We start from the raw sequence: 19,861 nt of genomic DNA, 5'->3' as shown, positions 1-19,861 counted from the left end.
CAAGTAGTAATCCTTTAGTCAATATGACCTGTGTGCAAAGCTTGATGAAGGATTTCTAGCCTTGATACATTAAGAAAGGCTGGTTTAAGGAGCCATGATCTGTTATGAATAGTTATCATATCATCCCATGCATCATGTGGTGACAAGAGGTAATAAATGAATAATGCTTTAATCACCAGCGGCTCATAGAAAGTGTTATCCCACAATAATGATTATAGCCATTATAATTTCTCCTCAGAGAACTTTGGCATATCATTGGTCATAATAACAGATGACGTCTCCTGACTAACAGCAGCTCATGTAATAATATCCGATGCTCAATGAAGCGGAGCCATCTCTTTCCCTTTCTCTAATTACTTGGTAGTGTGGAGTAATGAACACTTCATAAGCACCTGTTTCATCTCCTAAAGAGGGAGGTTTCAGTTGGAGCCACTCAGACAGACACATCCTAATAAGCCCAGGAGAGGCGATGGTGAGATCAATATTTGGGGTTGGAGTCAAGCTGCCTTCCACATGTCGCAACCGTGTTCATTATTACCTGCTCGACTTCAATGGAAAGCCATTATCGAGCGCTAAGCTCCGTCCTGACAGTTTTGTTTTTTCATCCTCTCCATGGCTGTAACAAGAGGCTGTGGCTGTAGCGTGCTCGTCTCATCAAACATGATCTACAATCTGCCAATCTGCCCTGTGCTCTCCACGTCAAACCTCTTCATCTGCCCTGTGCTCTCCACGTCAAACATCTTCATCTGCCCTGTGCTCTCCACGTCAAACATCTTCATCTGCCCTGTGCTCTCCACGTCAAACATCATCATCTGCCCTGTGCTCTCCACGTCAAACCTCTTCACTGTCACTTAACCTTCAACAACAGCTTGCAAGAAGCCACTTTGAATATGGGCAATTCCTATTAATTCATCCCATCATATGATCTGGAACCAAGTCTTTAATTATAGAGAAATCTTCCTGTATCGCAGGTATTAAAGAGAAACTGTCAGTACGACAATTGCCTTCACAGGGTCAAACTTATGGGCAATTCCACGGGAACAGAATGATGCTGAAACATTTTCAATTTAAAATGTATGCCATAGCTGTGCCACCAGAGACTCTGGGTTCACGCCCAGGCTCTGTCGCAGCCGGCCGCGACCGGGAGGTCCATGGTGCAACGCACAATCGGCCTAGCGTCGTCCGGGTTAGGGAGGGTTTGGCCGGTAGGGATATCCTTGTCTCATCACGCACTAGCGACTCCTGTGGCGGGCCGGGCGCAGTGCACGCTAACCAGGTAGCCAGGTCCACGGTGTTTCCTCCGACACATTGGTGCGGCTGGCTTCCGGGTTGGATGCACGCTGTGTTAAGAAGCAGTTTGGTTGGGTTTCGATGGACGCAAGGCTCTCGACCTTCGTCTCTCCCGAGCCCGTACGGGAGTTGTAGCGATGAGACAAGATAGTAACTACTAACAATTGGATACCACGAAATTAGGGAGAAAAAGGGGTAAAATGTAAAAAATAATAATGTATGCCAAACAAAAACCAATGATCGCAAAGTTAAGCAAACCATACAACTCTAAGCACAAGGACAACCTGTAGTCTCTCAGCTCAGATCATATCCGGTTTCCACTGAACATTTTTCAAAAACACATTTACTTCAAGACCAGCGCAGATGCAAAGTTCTTCAAGTAAATGTGTTTTTGTAAAATGTTCAGTGGAAACCGGATATGATCTGAGCTCAGTGAACTACAGGCAGTAAAAGTTATCTGTGATTAAATGCACAGCAAGGCGACTTACCGCTATGTGCTTGAACACAGCACATCAGCATACAGGACTCATCCAGATTTAGAGTGTTTATGGGACTTGTGGTGAATTGAGCTTGTGAAACAGCGGGGCTATAAAGGCAGATAACAGTCATGTCTAGAAAATGTTGGATGAAAAACCACTCCATTGGGTCCCCTCTCACTTCTAACAATGAGAAAATACGTTTGACTAGTCTATGGATTTGAGTAAAGGCTCTGACACTCTAAGCCTCTCTATTTCGACTTTCTCCAGAAGGGAGCCACGATGCTTCAAATCGCCTCATTAGAGACTGCCACAGCTGACTGGCCGAGTTAACACATGGACCTGCTATCGAGTTCTGGTTGAAACTCAGAGCTCCTACGTCCCCTGTCCTGGACAAGGTTACTGGTTAAGTCCATCACTTCTCAGTTCAGACACAGCCTCACTGCTCTGCTATTCTCCTCAGCTCTGTGCCCTGTCCAGACAGGACAGAACTGACAGTACTTAAAGGGGGGTGCAAGGTACGTGCTTAGATGGATGAGTCTCTTTAGAGAACATGAGGGAGAGACTGGCTTCTAGAGAGGCCCTCACTTATCTGTCTCAGCCTCTCAACTGTTATCCTGATGGCATATTTCATAAAACCCAGTAAGACACAGGGAAGCCTCAGGGGCCAGGGACAGTCTATGGCTCTGAATGCATAACAGAATGTGTAAACGGGGGATGTCATTGTACTATTTCATACATCTGAGGAGGCGTAGGCTGGGGCGCAATGTTTGGCTACAGCGAGCACACGGAGGGTGACATGCTGAAGGAATTTGGTGACAGCAAGATTCACTTAGATTGTTTTTCTTTTTGACATTCAGGAGGACAGCAGTCGGGCATTCCGTGTGTGTGTGTGTGTGTGTGTGTGTGCGTGTGTAGAGAGATCAGTTTGAGAGACATGTAGGTGTAGGGGGTGGGCGTTGAACCACAGGACCCAGAGCAACTGTAAACTAAAAAGACCTCATCTAATGAGGCTTGTGTAAAACTCTTTCTAGTGGAAAGATGAATGCTGCGACCACAGCCTAGATCCAATCTCCAATCCAATCTCCCTGACTGGCAGACCACGCAGGTGGGCACCAGGCAGGCAGCACATCTCCTAGGGAGAGAAGAGGGAGCCAGAGTAGGCAGACAGGAGGAATAGAGTATCGGAGAGAAAAGGCCAGGAAGTTAAAACGGTTTTAAGGCCAGGCAGTGTCACTGCCAGCACAGCAGGCAGCAAGGCCAAATTACTCCACACACGAGGGCAAAACTGTCCTATTCAAATGGCAATGATACAGCCATTTCTTGCAGGGTCATCATACCCCATAGCATATAAAAATGTCATGTTAAGCATGGAGGTAAAATGTGAGCAGGAGTAATGAGTGCACCTTGATTCAACCCCCAGGTATGCTCACACTCCAATGGACAGGAACATATGGGGGGTTATGGTTATGGTTATCAACGGTAGACAAATGTAGTGCTTCTACTCTCTCACTCCGATACAGCACAACTTATGATCCCTGAGTGTTCAACTAAGTCTGCCGAGATCTACCAAGTGTGAGATTACTACACAAATGGGACACACCATTCCGGGAGTTATTGTCAGGTAAGCACAGAACATAACGCAAAACCCACCTTCATAGTGTGGTGGGTTCTAAATGATGTCATATCCATATGGTGGTTGTTCTGTTGTGTGATGCCTCACGGTAAAAAACCTTCCCAGTGGAAAGTTTCATTGGTTCCAATGAAGATATTCATTAGTGCCACCTTGAGTGCCGTTCCAACAGATTGCAAGGAACCTCCAGGCATTCCAGCAGGGGATGTACGTTCATTGAGATGCATAGTCACATATGGCAAATGTAAGTTTGACTGTCATGTTCGTAGGGGTAGAAAGGGGCATTGCGCCCCACAGGACAAGCTGCAACAGAGTTATTCTCATTAGTGCAAACAAGTATCAAACAAGCAATCTTCATTACCGTAAAGAACACATGATCCATTACTCATGTCTTTTAATAGTGTTTAATCATACTATTTTATATACAGCTGCTCCTATCTTGGCATATTAGAAGCATATCACACGACATGTTCCCCATGTAGGCTTGTGTTGTCTCTCCAAAGAGTAGTGTGCAGTGTGTTCTACAGTAACAAAGTCCTTCAGGTCAGAGAGAAGATCTATTAACAATGCTAGAAATCAACTCTCACTTCAGAGTAAAGAGGAGCTCCGGACAACAGAACAGAAAGGAAAGTGGAGGAAAACAAAGGCAAACAGACACACTTCTCTGAGGCAAGAAGCCAGAGGAGAGGACTGAGTGACAGTGCAGTGCTTACCCTCCAAGCTACGACTTTATTTCGGTTCAAAACGTTGTCAGTCACCAACTCCAAAAGGCTAAACATATCCTATCCAAGATGGCACTCTAAAACCCTGGCCCATCCATCACTAACCAGATCATTATTAGCGCGCTCTCTCATGAACGTTGTGGCTTAATTAGGGATGAGAGTAAACAGATTGTTTACTGTAAAAGCGGGTGTCCTGTAACAGATACAAGCGGCTGTGGACCCTGGGCTATGATTAATATCCTCCATGTCGCGACCCTCTGCCTGCCGTAAACAGGGAAGATGCACTTTATAATCATACCAGCCAAAATAGCAATAAACAGTGGTAACGAGCCTTCAGCCCACTGTTTGCTAATGAGTCGTGATTTACCTGTAAATACAGGAATGTAGACAGAGCAAACAATCCTTGTGATCTTGTGATAGTCAGTCACTTGAAAATTGCTAGTGTGAAATGATTCACTGATTTGTTCGCTCGTAATAAGAGGGCTTCTCTCATCTCGTCAGATAGGCTCTAGAAAAAAAAATGTACACGCACAAACTGTCTGTCTGTTACTAAAACTTTCAGGACATTCTGAGAAACAGAGATTGCATTCAGACTGCATTAGCATTTCAGTGGGGAGAGAAGTAGTCCTAACAACATACAGAAGAAAAGATATTGCCTCGACTTGTACGTCCTAGCCAAAAGATGGCCTTTGAGTACTCATCTAGAGTCCCTGACTGTGCTCAAAGAGTTGGCAACACTATGTTTCGATCCTATCGTTTTTTTTGATGATTTCACCTTTATTTCACCAGGTAGGCCAGTTGAGAACAAGTTCTCATTTACAACTGCGAAGATGGCCAAGACAAAGCAAAGCAGTGAGACAAAAACAACACAGAGTTACACATAAACAAACGTACAGTCAATAACACAATAGAAACATCTGTGTACAGTGTGTGCAAATGAAGTAAAGATCACAGTTGTATAACAAAATCACAATGGCTGAATGTGTTTTCAGCTTGACTAACCACAACACTGACAAGAGAGAATACAGGATGTGGCAGGTGCAGTGAAAAATGCATGTTTTCTTGTTTCACAACCATAAACAGGATTAGCTACTTGATGACAGAGGAAACAGGCTTAAGAAGAGAGCGGCTGTGGAGTGGAGCCTACAGGCGTGCGGTGCGGTTTCATGCCAGCCCTATATGTGTTCCTGGCCACGCTTGCTTGCGTTCGCCTACAGCCCGTTGGAGGAGGCTAAAAATAGGAGCGGGCCTCGTCACCCGCGGAAAACCTAAGGCCTTGTGTTCGGACGGAGGGAAAAGGCAAACTCCAAAGGTGACCTTGGGTTCGAGCTGCTCGAACACACAGACAAGAGTATAACCAAGAGCTGGAAAGAAGTGAAATCAATGTATTTTATTTTCCCTCTTATGTCAAAAATAAAAGCCTGTCTGTCTGGAATGAGAGGGTGCAGCAGCGACGGAGTACATTTTAAAACTCAGTGGCTGAGTAGGAGTGACTAACTGAGTCCGTTTCTGTGTGCTTATCCCTTTGACAATGCAACACTTTCTGAAGACTAGGCTATACACTTTGAAGTATCCCCCCCACCCCACCATTTATATGAATCATCTCCACACACAGCAAACCGGAGGCTGTTATCTTCAGCTGGACCATACCCTAAATGGTGTAATAAATTAATAACAAAACATGAGAAAAGGAGAAGATAAATACATTGACATTCCTCAAACCTTGACGTGTGTGTTTGATGGGGAAATACAATTTTCCAAACTCCACCAACCAGAGTGTTTTTTTTACACAGTGGATACACCACTGGCTGTAGAAAATGACTCATTAAAGAGAGTCAAAACAGGACTACTGCTAGTCACACAATGTAACTGAACCGAGAACAGATCAAAAAGACTGCAGAAGCCCGGCTTACGAGCTAAATCCTTGGCTAAGGCGAGAAAAGAGGCAGGTTTGTTAACTGGTTCCAGGTTTCTTAATCGTAAAGGTAGGCAGCATATTAGATCCAGGCTAAACTGCATCGATAATGGAGAGGGAGAGATCTAACAAGCAGCTTCCATGTGTCTGGGAGAGACTCCACGGCCAAGGCTGTCTGTGTTCCAGCCAAACCCAGCCAGACTCCCTGCAGACCAGGCCCTGATCGTATCATTGACCGGCAGACAGACAGACATGAGCCTATTTCAACAGCAGCTCCTCCACTCTCTCACCCCACTGAGAACCACACTGTTTAAATAGCACTGCTGGCGCTACAACACATCTCCAAACAAGATCATTCTAAAGCCTCAGACAGAGCACGCACCGCCCGCCATTAATGACAGGCCCAAAAATGTAGGCGGGTTTCGCAGAGGTATTTAACTTGGTTCCCCCAGATCTCTGAAATATTTAGTCTTACATTATATTTCTTCCTCCCACTGACATGGTAAAATGTTCACATTGTGGGGTACTCAGTGCTTACTTCAGCCATTAGAGCCTAAATACCCATGGTGTATAGAGGTATATGTAAGCTTCACTAGTAAGAGGGAGAGAAGAGGATTACACCTCAATAACCTTCTCCTGACTCTGATTGACGTAAGATCCCAGATAATAAAAATATCCCCAGCGTAAGATTGTCACAGTAATCAGGTATGAGCGTGTATGAGTTTTTGTGCTGTCCCTAATCTCTGAATGGATTTTTAAAACTCTGGGGTCCATCCAGTCCATTCATTTCTGATTCCCAAATAGCTTCGGTCGGTTATGTAAAATTACCTATGGCTCCGGAAATCAATATCTGATCCATTGAGGAGTTAAGTGCTTTGCTCTGACAGATCAGCCTATCCCATTCAGCAACACGTCAGGTAATGGAAAACTGTACAGCTGTAAATAACAGCAGGTCTAAGTCAGCCCTGTATTAATCCCCATCCATTACTCATAGGAAGAAAAACAGCCATGGTCTAAATCAGAGGTGACCGGGGGCCAGGTGGCCTTCACTTCAGTACAACTTATGAATGGTAAACAACTCCACTGCATCAATAGCTTTTTTCCCAGAAGGTCCTGGTAAAACTGATCTCGCAGTACATTAAGCGGTATGTGGTGCGGACAACGGCCGCAATGAGCACATCAGGAGGGGAGGCTATTTATGGCTCCTTCCTCATCCCTTCGTCATGATGGTGAACAAGTGTTCAGCTCTCCAATCTGTCGTCTCAGGGCTGGCTGACCGACAGGGACGGGCCTGACCAGTATGCAGGGCTGTGGCTGTACTGCCAAGCATCTGTTTAGTTTCACTGATTCATTCTTTATCAAAGGGTCCGGCCCACTTTGACTTCCACCCAAGCGAAAGGGGCAGGGGCCATCACTGAAGCCAGGGAGAGATCTCAGAGGCTGCCTACCAGGCCCCATCTCCCCTACCACCCGCCCCCCGGCTTCCTGCACGTGTCTCGGCCTCCATTGTCTTGCTCAAAGCAGCTTAAAGCAGGTTGGGCGTACAGAACTGACTCCCTCTCCTTTCTGCTGCAGGACTCGGAGGAGCTCCCTGGACTCAGGTTCTAAGTCTCACATCAATGGGTCCGCCTCTCAGAGGATGAAAAGGTGAGCAGAGCTCAGTACGCTCAGTTTTAGAGAGGAGGAAATGGATCCAATCTGCTGGGAGGTGGCACAGCCTCACTGTACAGGTGTTGGAATACAACAAAGGAGAATACTATAAACACACCTGGTACACTTGTTATGTCTGTCAATAACACTATTTCCAAGCTCTGCATACCAGGACATTATTTTCTATGGTGGTAAGTCAAACACCCTATTCCCTGTGTAAATCAGGACTAGGTTCTGCCCAGGTTAAGCTGCAGAGCACTAGAAAGCAGCATTATGACATGCTTATCACGTTGTTATGATGAAAAACTGCGTTGGACAGGCTTGCCAATCCAAGAAGAACAAAAAAAAGTGCTTATTTTAACCACAAACCTCTAGAACCTATAGTCTTACCGCATGATGCGTCACTACTGTACTAGCATTCCCCTGGCAATCACTCATCTGAAAACAATATGCAATGAACTAGCTGGTACATCTACCTACTGTAAGCCCTTTTAGTCCTGTGGATTTCTGTCTCAGAATATAGTCGCTCTTACAGAGAGGACTTTAACATAATACATACACCAGGTACATAATTACATATTCCCCACTCTCCAAACTGTAAAAAAAAGAACCAGCAAAGGTGGTTCATTGTAGTTGCTTCTGTGAAGCACGCTTCCTTGTTACTTCCATTGCTGCTTGTGCTTAACGGTGTGACTTGCCTCTCCTCAAGCTCCTCTCATCTACATTTTACAGTTCAGAAATCACATTAATATGAATGGAAGCGAAAATACGAGGTCTCATTACAATGAATTACAATGCAGCTTTGTGTGCAAGTCCTGGACATAACACATTGCCATGTTCTTTGTATATTCATTAGTACAGGGAATTTCAATAGCAAGCCAATATGCAAGCTTTTTTACAGTGCATGCTGTAAGCTGATGAAACATTCCCCCAATGTCTCTCAGTCAGAACAAAATGATGGGAAGCACAATGAACTCTTGAGAATTCCTGTAGGGAACTAATACACTCAAAACCCTGTCTGCTTCTGGTGTCTGTCAACAGAGGGCTATTTGGAGAAGCCTGGTGTTAAAAGGTAAAGAATTACTGTCAACCTCACTCTCCAGTAGTATGACTTGCATAAACCCTCAAGAGGGACCTATTTCATACCATTTTACCTTAATTGGAGGGAAATTATATTAAATTAGATAATTGCTCTGAAATAATTGGCAATATTTGATAAACAGCATCCTTCAGAATGATGCATGGCTTCATAACCTAAAACGCAGTTCTGCGGCGTGTGGGGGGGAAATAATTGCAGTATGCTCTCCATTTTATTAAAAACCTCTTGCAGAGAAAAATGTGTAAGAGACAGAAATGATTTCCGTTTAGAACTCATGAGTTTCCAGACTTGGTAATTCTATAAATATTTGATAATAAGTCATCCACAGTGAGCATCCACAGTGAGCATCCACAGAATACAAAAAGAGGGGATACAAAGATCAGCTTCTTTTTATGCTTCTCTTTAGATTGGGCCTCTTCATATACTTTTGCTGAGCTCATTGAACTTCTAAGTGTCTTTCTCCCACTTTGGTGTTGCTACTGCTGTTCTGTTTATGAGAGCCACTTAGCTTGGAACCAAGGTTCAGTAGTTCCCTAAAAACCTTTTGAAATGAAGAGAGAAAAAGCATAGATTTTCTGGTTGGAAAAGTCCTCATATCTGCTGGAATTCAACTGGAGGAGTCTATTTGGTGGGATCTATGACTTGACCTTATTTTCCAACCATACATTAGAGAAAGTAATTTAAAAAACTCTGACTGCATGCAGACAAATAGAGATCTGATATGAGTCACAAAAGCTGAATGGGAAAAGGGGTTTGGTTCCTAAGAGATTGTTTCCTGACCATGTGAGAGAACTGCAGTCCCACACAAATCCCAGAGTTAGCAGATCTCCTCTCAGACGAGATTGGCTAAACCCCTGATACATTTCACAGCTTTACATCTCCTTGAAGGACTGTCCTGCACTCAAGAGATTGGCAGGCAGCAAAGCTCTCACCTCTCTTTGACGGTACAACTTCCAGAAACTTTGGAATAACACTGTTCCAACATTGCAGCAATACAATTCTCTGAAGTCTCACGTCACTCTTTTCTAGGGGCAATGGTTGTTCAACTATTGGCAGCTATCTCAATGTAATTGTCTCCACTAACATGGTGTCTATCAAACTGTGGCAGATGGAATAAATTATGTCCTCTTTTCCTTATGACATGTATCAGATCTCATTGAGTTATAGCAGTAGTTCTGGGCAGCACCAGCAGAGTTTTCACAGTTAGGTACATACCTCTTTGCCAGAAAGGTAATAGGCAGAGAGCAGGCCTCCGACAAACCGGATGTTCACTTCAAAGACAGAGACCTCAGCATTCTGCAGAGAGAACAAACAAAGGAGAGAGATGGAGAGATAGAGATACGGAAGAATGGAGAGAGAGACAGAGGGGGAGGAGTGAGACAAAGGTTACATGATTAGGAGTATTCAACCTGCTGAGTCACCAGGCAGCAGCTGGCAGGCGGTACACAGGGTAGGAATTAGAGATCGACCGATTAAACGGAATGGCCGATTAATTAGGGCCGATTTAAAGTTTTCATAACAATCGGAAATCTGTATTTTTGGACACCGATTTGGCCATATTTTTTTTTACACCTTTATTTAGTCTTTATTGAACTAGGCAAGTCAGTTAACTTCTTGAGTGTAGGAGGCAGGATTTTCGTTTTTGGCAACAAAAAAAACTTACCCATTTGAAACTGCCTATTTCTCAGCCCCAGAAACTAGAATTTGCATATAATTGTCAGATTAGGATAGAAAACACTCTAAAGTTTCCAAAACTGTCAAAATATTGTCTGTGAGTATAACATAACTGATAATGCAGGCGAAAACCTGAGGAAAATCAAGTCAGGAAGTGCTGTTTTTCCTGAAAGCTCTCTGTTCCATTGGATGCCTTGCCTACATTTAAAGGGATATCAACCAGATTACTTTTCCTATGGCTTCCTCAAGGTGTCAACAGTCTTTAGACATAGTTTCAGGAAAAATTAAAGATAACATCGCGTCAGTGGATAGCTGGGTGTTCGCAGAGTTTTGCTTGCGCAACAGAGTGGGGCAGCCATTGTCTCTCCCTCTCCTATTGAAAATGCGACAGTCCCGGTTGATATATTATCGATTATATATTTTAAAAACACCCTGAGGATTGATTATAAAAAACGTTTGACATGTTTCTGTGGACATTACGGATACTATTTGGAATTTTCGTCTGTGATGTCGTGACTGCTCGAGCCTGTGGATTTCTGAACATAACGCACCAAACAAATGGAGGTATTTTGGATATAAAAATAATCTTTATGGAACAAAAGGAACATTTATTGTGTAACTGGGAGTCTCATGAGTGCAAACATCCGAAGATCATCAAAGGTAAGCGATTTAATCTATTGCTTTTCTGACTTTCGTGACCAATCTACTTGGCTGCTAGTGTTTGTAATATTTTGTACATGTATATTCAGCTAAAATAAATCCAGGTTAGCAGGCAATATTAACCAGGTGAAATTGTGTCACTTCTCTTGCGTTCATTGCACGCAGAGTCAGGGTATACGCAACAGTTTGGGCCGCCTAATTTGCCAGAATTTTACGTAATTATGACATTACACTGAAGGTTGTGCAATGTGACAGGAATATTTTGACTTATGGATGCCACCCATTAGATAAAAAAACGGAACCGTTACATATTTCACAGAAAGAATAAACGTCTTGTTTTCGAGATGATAGTTTCCGGCTTCTACCTTATTAATGACCTAAGGCTCGTATTTCTGTGTGTTATCATGTTATAACTAAGTCTATGATTTGATAGAGCAGTCTGACTGAGCGATGGTAGGCACCAGCAGGCTCGTGCGTTTTCGTGCGTTTGCCAGCAGTTCGTCGCTGTGCTTCAAGCCTATCAACTCCCGAGATTATGCTGGTGTAACCGATGTGAAATGGCTAACTAGTTAGCGGGGTGCGCGCTAATAGTGTTTCAAACGTCACTCGCTCTGAGACTTGGAGTAATTATTCCCCTTGCTCTACATGGGTAACCCTGCTTCGAGGGTGGCTGTTGTCGATGTGTTCCTGGTTCGAGCCCAAGTAGGGGCGAGGAGAGGAACGGAAGCTATACTGTTACACTGGCAATTCTAAAGTGCCTATAAGAACATCCAATAGTCAAAGGTATATGAAATACAAATGGTATAGAGAGAAATAGTCCTATAATTACTATAATAACTACAACCTAAAACTTCTTACCTGGGAAAATTGAAGACTCATGTTAAAAGGAACCACCATATGTTGTCATGTTCTGAACAAGGAATTTAAACGTTAGCTTTCTTACATGGCACATATTGCACTTTTACTTTCTTCTCCAACACATTGTTTTTGCATTATTTAAACCAAATTGAACAATGTTTCATTATTTATTTGAGGCTAAATTGATTTTATTAATGTATTATATTAAAGTTAAAATAAGTTTTCATTCAGTATTGTTGTAATTGTCATTATTACAAATAAATAAATATAAATAAATAAATATATATATAAAAATATATACATTTTTTTGGCTTTTTTTGGTCCTCCAATAAATCTGTATCGGCGTTGAAAAATTATAATCGGTCGACCTCTAGTAGGAATATCCTCGCATCACACACTGAATGTAAACACTGCAGACATACACTAACTCTTTCAGTTGGTGGCACCAGCAGAATGATTGGGTCCCACCAATTTTTTAAATAATAAAATGTATATAGATGTGGGCTATAGCTGAGGACCCACTGAGGTATCAACATCCTTATCCCATGACTTTACAGAGGACTCTGTACAGTACATCAGAGAAGTGATCAAAAAGTGTCATTTTAGAGTCAACTACCTAATGTTACAACAACAAACATTTAACCAACTGTATCGATACAATAGTGTGGTCCACTATCCCCATAGTTAAAATAGAACACAAAGAGGAGGGTCTGTCAGAGAACAGACTTCCACAGAGCTCACACAGAGCTGAGGCTAAACAACACTGGGAAAAGTTATCTATAATTCAGAAACTACCCACACTGGGTTCAATTTACGTGTGTTATTTCATCTCAAGGTCAAGCTGGGAAGCGTGAGTTGCCACCAACAAATTTAAGCAATATGAAGAGGTGATGAGATGCCTTCCTGGTATGGAACACCGTCTTGCCCAAACACAGACCTGCACTCAGCCCATTTCCCTTCGAAGGGCCCAAGGCTTGGTTTTCTCCATTGGAATAGGCAGGCTTATTACCCATTCCTCATGTAGATTGTCATTACTCTGAAAAGAAGCATGTGGAGCCTGTCTATCCAGGATAAATTGCTATTCTTTTAATACTGAGAAATGATGGTTTTCATAACCTCATTCTAACTTCCAGCCCTTAGCTTTATATGATAGATCATGTAGAGTGGCCATCAAATACTTAAGTTAATCATATTATTATGTGCTTATTCCTTGAGGTTTTACTGAGAGGAAATGTTCATGTTATTGCCTCTACTTTGAGTGTACCACATAAAACATTTTTAAATAAAAATGGTGCTTTTTACATTGGACTAAACTTTATCTTTCCACAATATGAGAAACTTCCGTTCCTAATGGGGGGGAGAGAGGCTCAATGACCACACATGGTAATTATACCGAATAACAATGAAATATCAGTAGTTAAGACTTTTTTGCCCTCATTTTACCATGGGTTATTTGTTTCCTGCAGACTATTTGTTTTGGGACAAACAACAGAACATTTGTAAACATGTCTTTTTTATGTTGAATTGTAAAGCTTTATCTCTTAGATTTTCCCATACAAAGGCTTCTGCGTAGCATGACTCTGTATTTCAATTACAGTTTTATCATGAGTAAACTAATCTGGTCCGGAGAGATTCTGTAACTTATATTCTTCAATAGTAGAGAACGTGTGACAGGCAGGCAATTTAATTTAACAGCAGGCCAGCAGACAACCTTATAATTAAATCTGATGTATTTAGTCCAAACCTGTGGACTGTGAAACCCAAGTTCATCATATTTCTGTTTGCATTATCAATGGTGTGTTAATGACTTAACATTTTGACAGGTGGCAGTTGTTTAAATGGGGGAAGGCATTTTTCATTGCTGGAATTAAGTGTTTTTCCCCTGACTATGAACCGAATGACTTGGCACACCTCAGTGGAAATAAGAACTGTTGAGGAGGGGTTGAACTCTCCTGAGGACACTGCTCTATGTAGCTGGGGTGCTTTCCACTCTAAGAGACATTAGAGAGCTATTCTGGCCCTCAGTCAAGGACTTCAGTGAAGCCAAAGAATCAAAAGGATTTCATGACAGTCTGCTGCACTGCACCCAGGGTTCAATTCCACAAAATGGAAAGTTAAGGATACTGATGAGGTAAAAAAAATAATACACAAAGAACATCAAAATGTGATTGTACTGTATTGTACAAAGCGTGTGAACTCCGTAAAAAGGGATCAAATCTAGACCACCAAAACAACTTAAACTGACAACCTCAACGTATTCAGACCAGATGTTACAGGTTGCACAATTTGAATTTACATCTATTACAGTGAAACCAAAGCAGTCTCACACACGGTATCTTGGCAGGAGTCATTGTTGAATTCTCCAATGTCTGAAGAGGTCCTGCTGCTGTTTGTGTAAATATGCAATGTCTTCATGGAAGACTTCATAAACACCGGGGCCAAACTTGGCTGTACTGAACCATGGTTCATTAAACCCTCACTGTTAATAGGGTGGTAAAGTAGGGTGAGTGTCTGACTGAACACCATTCATTCTTCAGCCATGTGACAACCCACAGCCCTCCGTATCATGACCATCTACTGAAAACTCTAGTCAGGCCTAACTTCAACCTGAATCAGATGTGATGTTATAATGTTATCAATTATACTCCCTGTCTATGTTAAATGAATGAGCTCCTCTTCCACTGAAAAATTACAAAAGACACTAGGGAAAATAGCTGAGATGGGCTGAGGGAATGGAAGGATGGAATGATGAAATCAAATCAATTGTATTGGTCACATACACATATCAAGCAGATGTTATCGCAGGTGTAGCGAAATGCTTGTGTTCCTAGCTCCAACAGTGCACAACAATACACACACAAATCTAAAAGTAAAATAATGGAATTAAGAAATACATAAATATTAGATTGAGCAATGTTGGAGTGGCATTGACTAAAATACATTAGAATAGAATACTGTATATACATATAAGATGATTAATGCCGTATGTAAACATTATTTAAACATTCTTAAACTGACTAGTGTTCCATTATTATTGTGGCCAGTGATTCCAAGTTTATGTATATAGGGCAGCAGCCTATACAGTCTAATGGCCGTGAGACAGAAGCTGTTTTTCAGTCTCTCGGTCCCAGCTTTGATGCACCTGTACTGACCTCACCTTCTGGATGGTAGTGGGGTGAACAGGCCATGGCTCGGGTGGTTGATGTCCTTGATGACATCGGGTGCTGTAGGTGTCCTGGAGGGCAGGTAGTTTGCCCCAGGTGATGCGTTGGGTTGACCGCACCACCCTCTGGAGAGCCCTGCTATTGCGGGTGGTACAGTTGCCGTGTACCAGGCGGTGATACAGCTTGACAGGATGCTCTCAATTGTGCATCTGTAAAAGTTTGTGAGGGTTTTAGGTGTCTTCACTACACTGTCTGTGTGGGTGGACAGTCAGTGATGTGTACGCCGAGGAACTTGAAGCTTTCCACCTTCTCCACTGCGGTACCGTCGATGTGGATAGGGGCGTGCTCCCCCTGCTGTTTCCTGAAGTCCACGATCAGCTCCTGTGTTTTGTTGACGTTGAGTGAGAGGTTACTTTCCTGGCACCACTCTCCCAGGGCCCTCATCTCCTCCCTGTTGGCTGTCTCGTCATTGTTGGTAATCAGGCCTACTACTGTCGCGTTGTCTGCAAACTTGATGATTGAGTTAGAGGCGTGCGTGGCCACGCAGTCATGGGTGAAGAGAGAGTACAGGAGGGGACTGAACACGCACCCTTGTGGGGTCCCTGTGTTCAGGAAGTCCAGGACCCAGTTGCACAGGGCGGGGTTCAGACCCAGGGCCCTGAGCTTAATGATGAGCTTGGAGGGTACTATGCTGTTGAATGCTATAGTCAAGGAACAGCATTCTTACATAGGTATTCCTCTTGTCCAGATGGGATAGGGCAGTGTGCAGTGCGATTATCTGTGTAAATATTGGGGCGTAAAGCAAATTGAAGTGGGTCTAGGGTGTAAGGTAGAGGTGATATGATCCTTAACTAGCCTCTAAAAGCATTTCATGATGACAGAAGTGAGTGCTATGGGGCGTTAAGTCATTTAGTTCAGTTACCTTTGCTTTCTTGGGTACAGGAACAATGGTGAACATCTTGAAGCAAGTGGGGACAGCAGACTGGGATAGGGAGAGATTGAATATGTCCGTAAACACACTTAAATATCTTACTCACGTCTTCTCCGGCCAAGGAGAAGGAGAGCCCACAGTCCTTGGTAGCGGGTCGCGTAGGCGGCACTGTGTTATCCTCAAAGCGAGCATAGAAGGTGTTTAGCTTGTCCGGAAGCAAAGACATCAGTGTCCGTGACGTCCGTGACGTTTCCCTTCGTAGTCCGTGATTGTCTGTGGACCCTGCCATATACACTACTGTTCAAAAGTTTGGAGTCACTTACAAATGTCCTTGTTTTTCATGAAAACATACATGAAATTAGTTGCAAAATGAATAGGAAATATAGTCAAGACATTGACAAGGTTATAAATAATGGTTTTTAATTGAAATAATAATGGCATGGTGTTACAAAATGAGCCTAAAGACATGTTACGCAACATGAGCTCATGGGCTCTCATGAAGTGTTTGATTACTTTTTTGATCACACTTGCATTGATGTCAGAGTGATTAGAGGGACAATGGAGTGCTGAGTACCAGGCAGTTAGCAAGTTTGTAGTCTAGTAATGACCAACACCAGCATCAGAGCGGTCATGTGGAACGACCGTGTGAAATTTGACTGCCTTCAAGACTCGTGACCGCCGGTGTGGTCACCGCAACAGCCTGGGCTCAGACTGACTCAGGCATTTTCTCCCTCAAAAAACTCTAAATGCAGTCCCCAGATGGCGTCAAGCACTCCTCCAGCATCTTTTCATTTTTTCTGCGTCTCACGAATGTTCTTCTTTGTGATTCGAACACCTCTAACTTAGATTTGTCTGTCTATAACACTTTTTCCCAATCCTCCTCTGTCCAGTGTCTGTGTTCTTTTGCCCATAATAATATTTTCTTTTTATTGGCCAGTCTGAGATATGGCTTTTTCTTTGCAACTCTGCCTAGAAGGCCAGCATCCATGAGTCGCCTCTTCACTGTTGACGTTGAGACTGGTGTTTTGCGAGCACTATTTAATGAAGCTGGAAGTTGAGGACTTATTTTGTCTGTTTCTCAAACTAGACACTCTAATGTACTTGTCCTCTTGCTCAGTTGTGCACCGGGGCCTCCCACTACTCTTGCTATTCTGGTTAGAGCCAGTTTGAGCTGTTCTGTGAAGGGAGTAGTACACAGCATCGTACCAGATCTTCAGTTTCTTGGCAATTTCTCGCATGGAATAGCCTTCATTTCTCAAAACAAGAATAGACTGACGAGTTTCATAAGAAAGTCCTTTGTTTCTGGACATTTTGAGCCTGTAATTGAACCCACAAATGCTGATGCTCCAGATACTCAACTAGTCTAAAGGAGGCCAGTTTTATTGCTTCCTCAATCAGAACAGTTGACAGCTGTGCTAACATAGGCAAAAGGGTTTTCTAATGATCAATAATAAACTTGGATCAGCTAACACAACATGCCATTGGAACACAGGAGTGATTGTTGCTGATAATAGGCCTCTGTACACCTATGTAGATATTCCATTAAAATCATCAGTTTCCAGCTACAAAAGCCATTTACAACATTAACAATGTCTACACTGTATTTCTGATCAATATGATGTTATTTTAAAATGGACAAATATTTTTGCTTTTCTTTCAAAAACATGGACGTTTCTAAGTGACCCCAAACTTTTGAACGGTAGTGTACGTATCGTGTCTGAGCCGTTGAATTGCGACTCCATTTTGTCTCTGTACAGTCATTTTGCCTGTTTGATTGCCTTACACGGAAGGAATAACTACACTGTTTGTATTCAGCCATATTCCCAGTCACTTTGCCATGGTTAAATGTAGTTGTTCGCGCTTTCAATTTTGCGCGAAGGCTGCCCCCTATCTACGGTTTCTGGTTTTGGTAGGTTTTAATAGTCACAGTGGGTAAAACAATTCCTATACACTTCCTGATGAACTCAGTCACCGTATCCGTGTATTTGTCAGTGTTATTCTCAGAAGCTACCTGGAACATATCCCAGTCTGCTTGACAAAAAACAATCTTGAAGCATGGATTCCGATAGGTCAGACCAGCGTTGAATAGACATTAGCACATGTATTTCCTGTTTGAGTTTTTGACTATAGGAAGGGAGGAGCAAAATGGAGTCGTGATCAGATTTTCCAAAGGGTGGGCGGGGGAGGGCCTTGTAGGTATTTCAAAAAGTTGAGTAGCAGTGGTCCAATGTTTTACCAGCGCGAGTACTACAGTCAATGTGTTGCTAGAACTTCGGTAGCGTTTTCCTCAAATGTGCTTTGTTAAAATCTCCAGCTACAATAAATGCGGCCTCAGGATATGTGGTTTCCAGTTCGCATAAAGTCCAGTGTAGTTCTTTGAGGGCTGTCATGGTATCTGCTTGAGGGGGGATATACACGTCTGTGACTATAACCGAAGATAATTTTCTTGAGAGGTAATACGGTCAGCATTTGATTGTGAGGTATTCTAGGTCAGGTGAACAAAAGGACTTGAGTTTCTGTATGTTATCACAATCACACCATGTGTAGTTAATCATGAAACATACACCCCCGCCTTTCCTCTTCCCATAGAGTTCTTTATTGCTGTCTGCGTGATGTACTAAGAATCCAGCTGGCTGTATGGACGGGGACAGTATATTCAGAGAGAGCCATGTTTCTGTGAAACAAGAGTATGTTACAATCCCTGATGTCTCTCGGGAAGGAGATCCTCAGCCTGAGCTCGTCTACTTTATTATCCAGAGAATGAACATTAGTGAGAAATATGCTCAGAAGCTGTGGATGGTGTGCACTCCTCCTGAGTCGGACTAGAAGTTCACTCCGAATGCTTCTTCTCAGCCGGTAGTGTTTTGGAGCAGCTTCTGGATTAATTTCAATTGCCCTGGGGGGTACGAACAAAAGGATACAATTCTGGAAAGTCGTATTCCTAGTCGCAATGCTGGTGAGTTACCGCCACTCTGATATCCTGCTGTATTACAGTATGTAATAACACAAAAACAATTCTGGACTAATAATGTAAGAAATAACACAAAATTAAAATACTGCAAAGTTGCTTAGGAGCTAGAAGCAGAGATGTAGGCAACAGCTTACTCTCTGATAGAACCTAGTGTAGAGGTTCTAGAGCTAAGGTACTGTATAGCTGAGCTCCTTCTTATCACAATGCTGAGAGCAATGGCAGTGAATGACAACAACAGTAATACTCTGACAGTAAAATCCCCTCAAGGAAGCCCTTGCGAGGTCACAAAGAGCAGCAGTGAAAACAGACTACTGGAGATGATGCACAAATGCACTTACTAAGCCTGGCTACACTGCTACACAAATAACATGCTGCCATGTCTGTGGATCAGCTGTCAGAAGACTCTTAGCAATACTCATCCGCTGATGCTGTGCCTGTGTGCGTGTGTGTGAGAGCGACAGGATCTACCTGCGCTGCATCTACCTCAAACCTCTGGCTAGAAAATGTCTCCCTTTTGTTAGCATGCAGGCCGATGTCCAGCAAGGCTGTGCAGTCATTACACAGATCCTGCCTTCAGGCTGAAAGTGGAGCGAGGGCCCTTCCATAATACATAACCTCTGCCTTTGTTCCTGCACTGGCCTTGCCTTTCACAGCAGCCCACAACACAAAGCATCTAGGCACAAGGCAGAGGCAAATAAAGATGGGCACCAGGGGCTTGCTTGCTTTCTCGCTCTTCATCTCTTCCCGGCAGGAGTGATGGGAGAGTGAAAGAAAAGTTGTCCCTGGCCATTATAGTCCGAGCTGGTTAGCGTGTTGTG

General features: G+C 43.1%; 1 protein-coding gene across 1 annotated transcript in view; it reads right to left on the bottom strand.

Moving 5' to 3' along the window:
* The window catches only part of LOC139415103 (mannosyl-oligosaccharide 1,2-alpha-mannosidase IA-like), a 175,099-nt gene that overhangs the window by 85,944 nt on the left and 69,294 nt on the right, over positions 1-19,861 (bottom strand). The window contains exon 4 of the mRNA XM_071162916.1: positions 10,001-10,081. Coding sequence (XP_071019017.1) covers positions 10,001-10,081 — 81 coding nt within the window. The remainder of the gene's footprint in view (positions 1-10,000; positions 10,082-19,861) is intronic.

The sequence above is a fragment of the Oncorhynchus clarkii genome, chromosome 8, assembly GCF_045791955.1.
Source record: "Oncorhynchus clarkii lewisi isolate Uvic-CL-2024 chromosome 8, UVic_Ocla_1.0, whole genome shotgun sequence".
In the NCBI taxonomy this organism is placed as follows: domain Eukaryota; kingdom Metazoa; phylum Chordata; class Actinopteri; order Salmoniformes; family Salmonidae; genus Oncorhynchus; species Oncorhynchus clarkii.
Note: the sequence above shows the minus strand (reverse complement) of the source record. Positions and strands in the feature narration are given on the sequence as shown.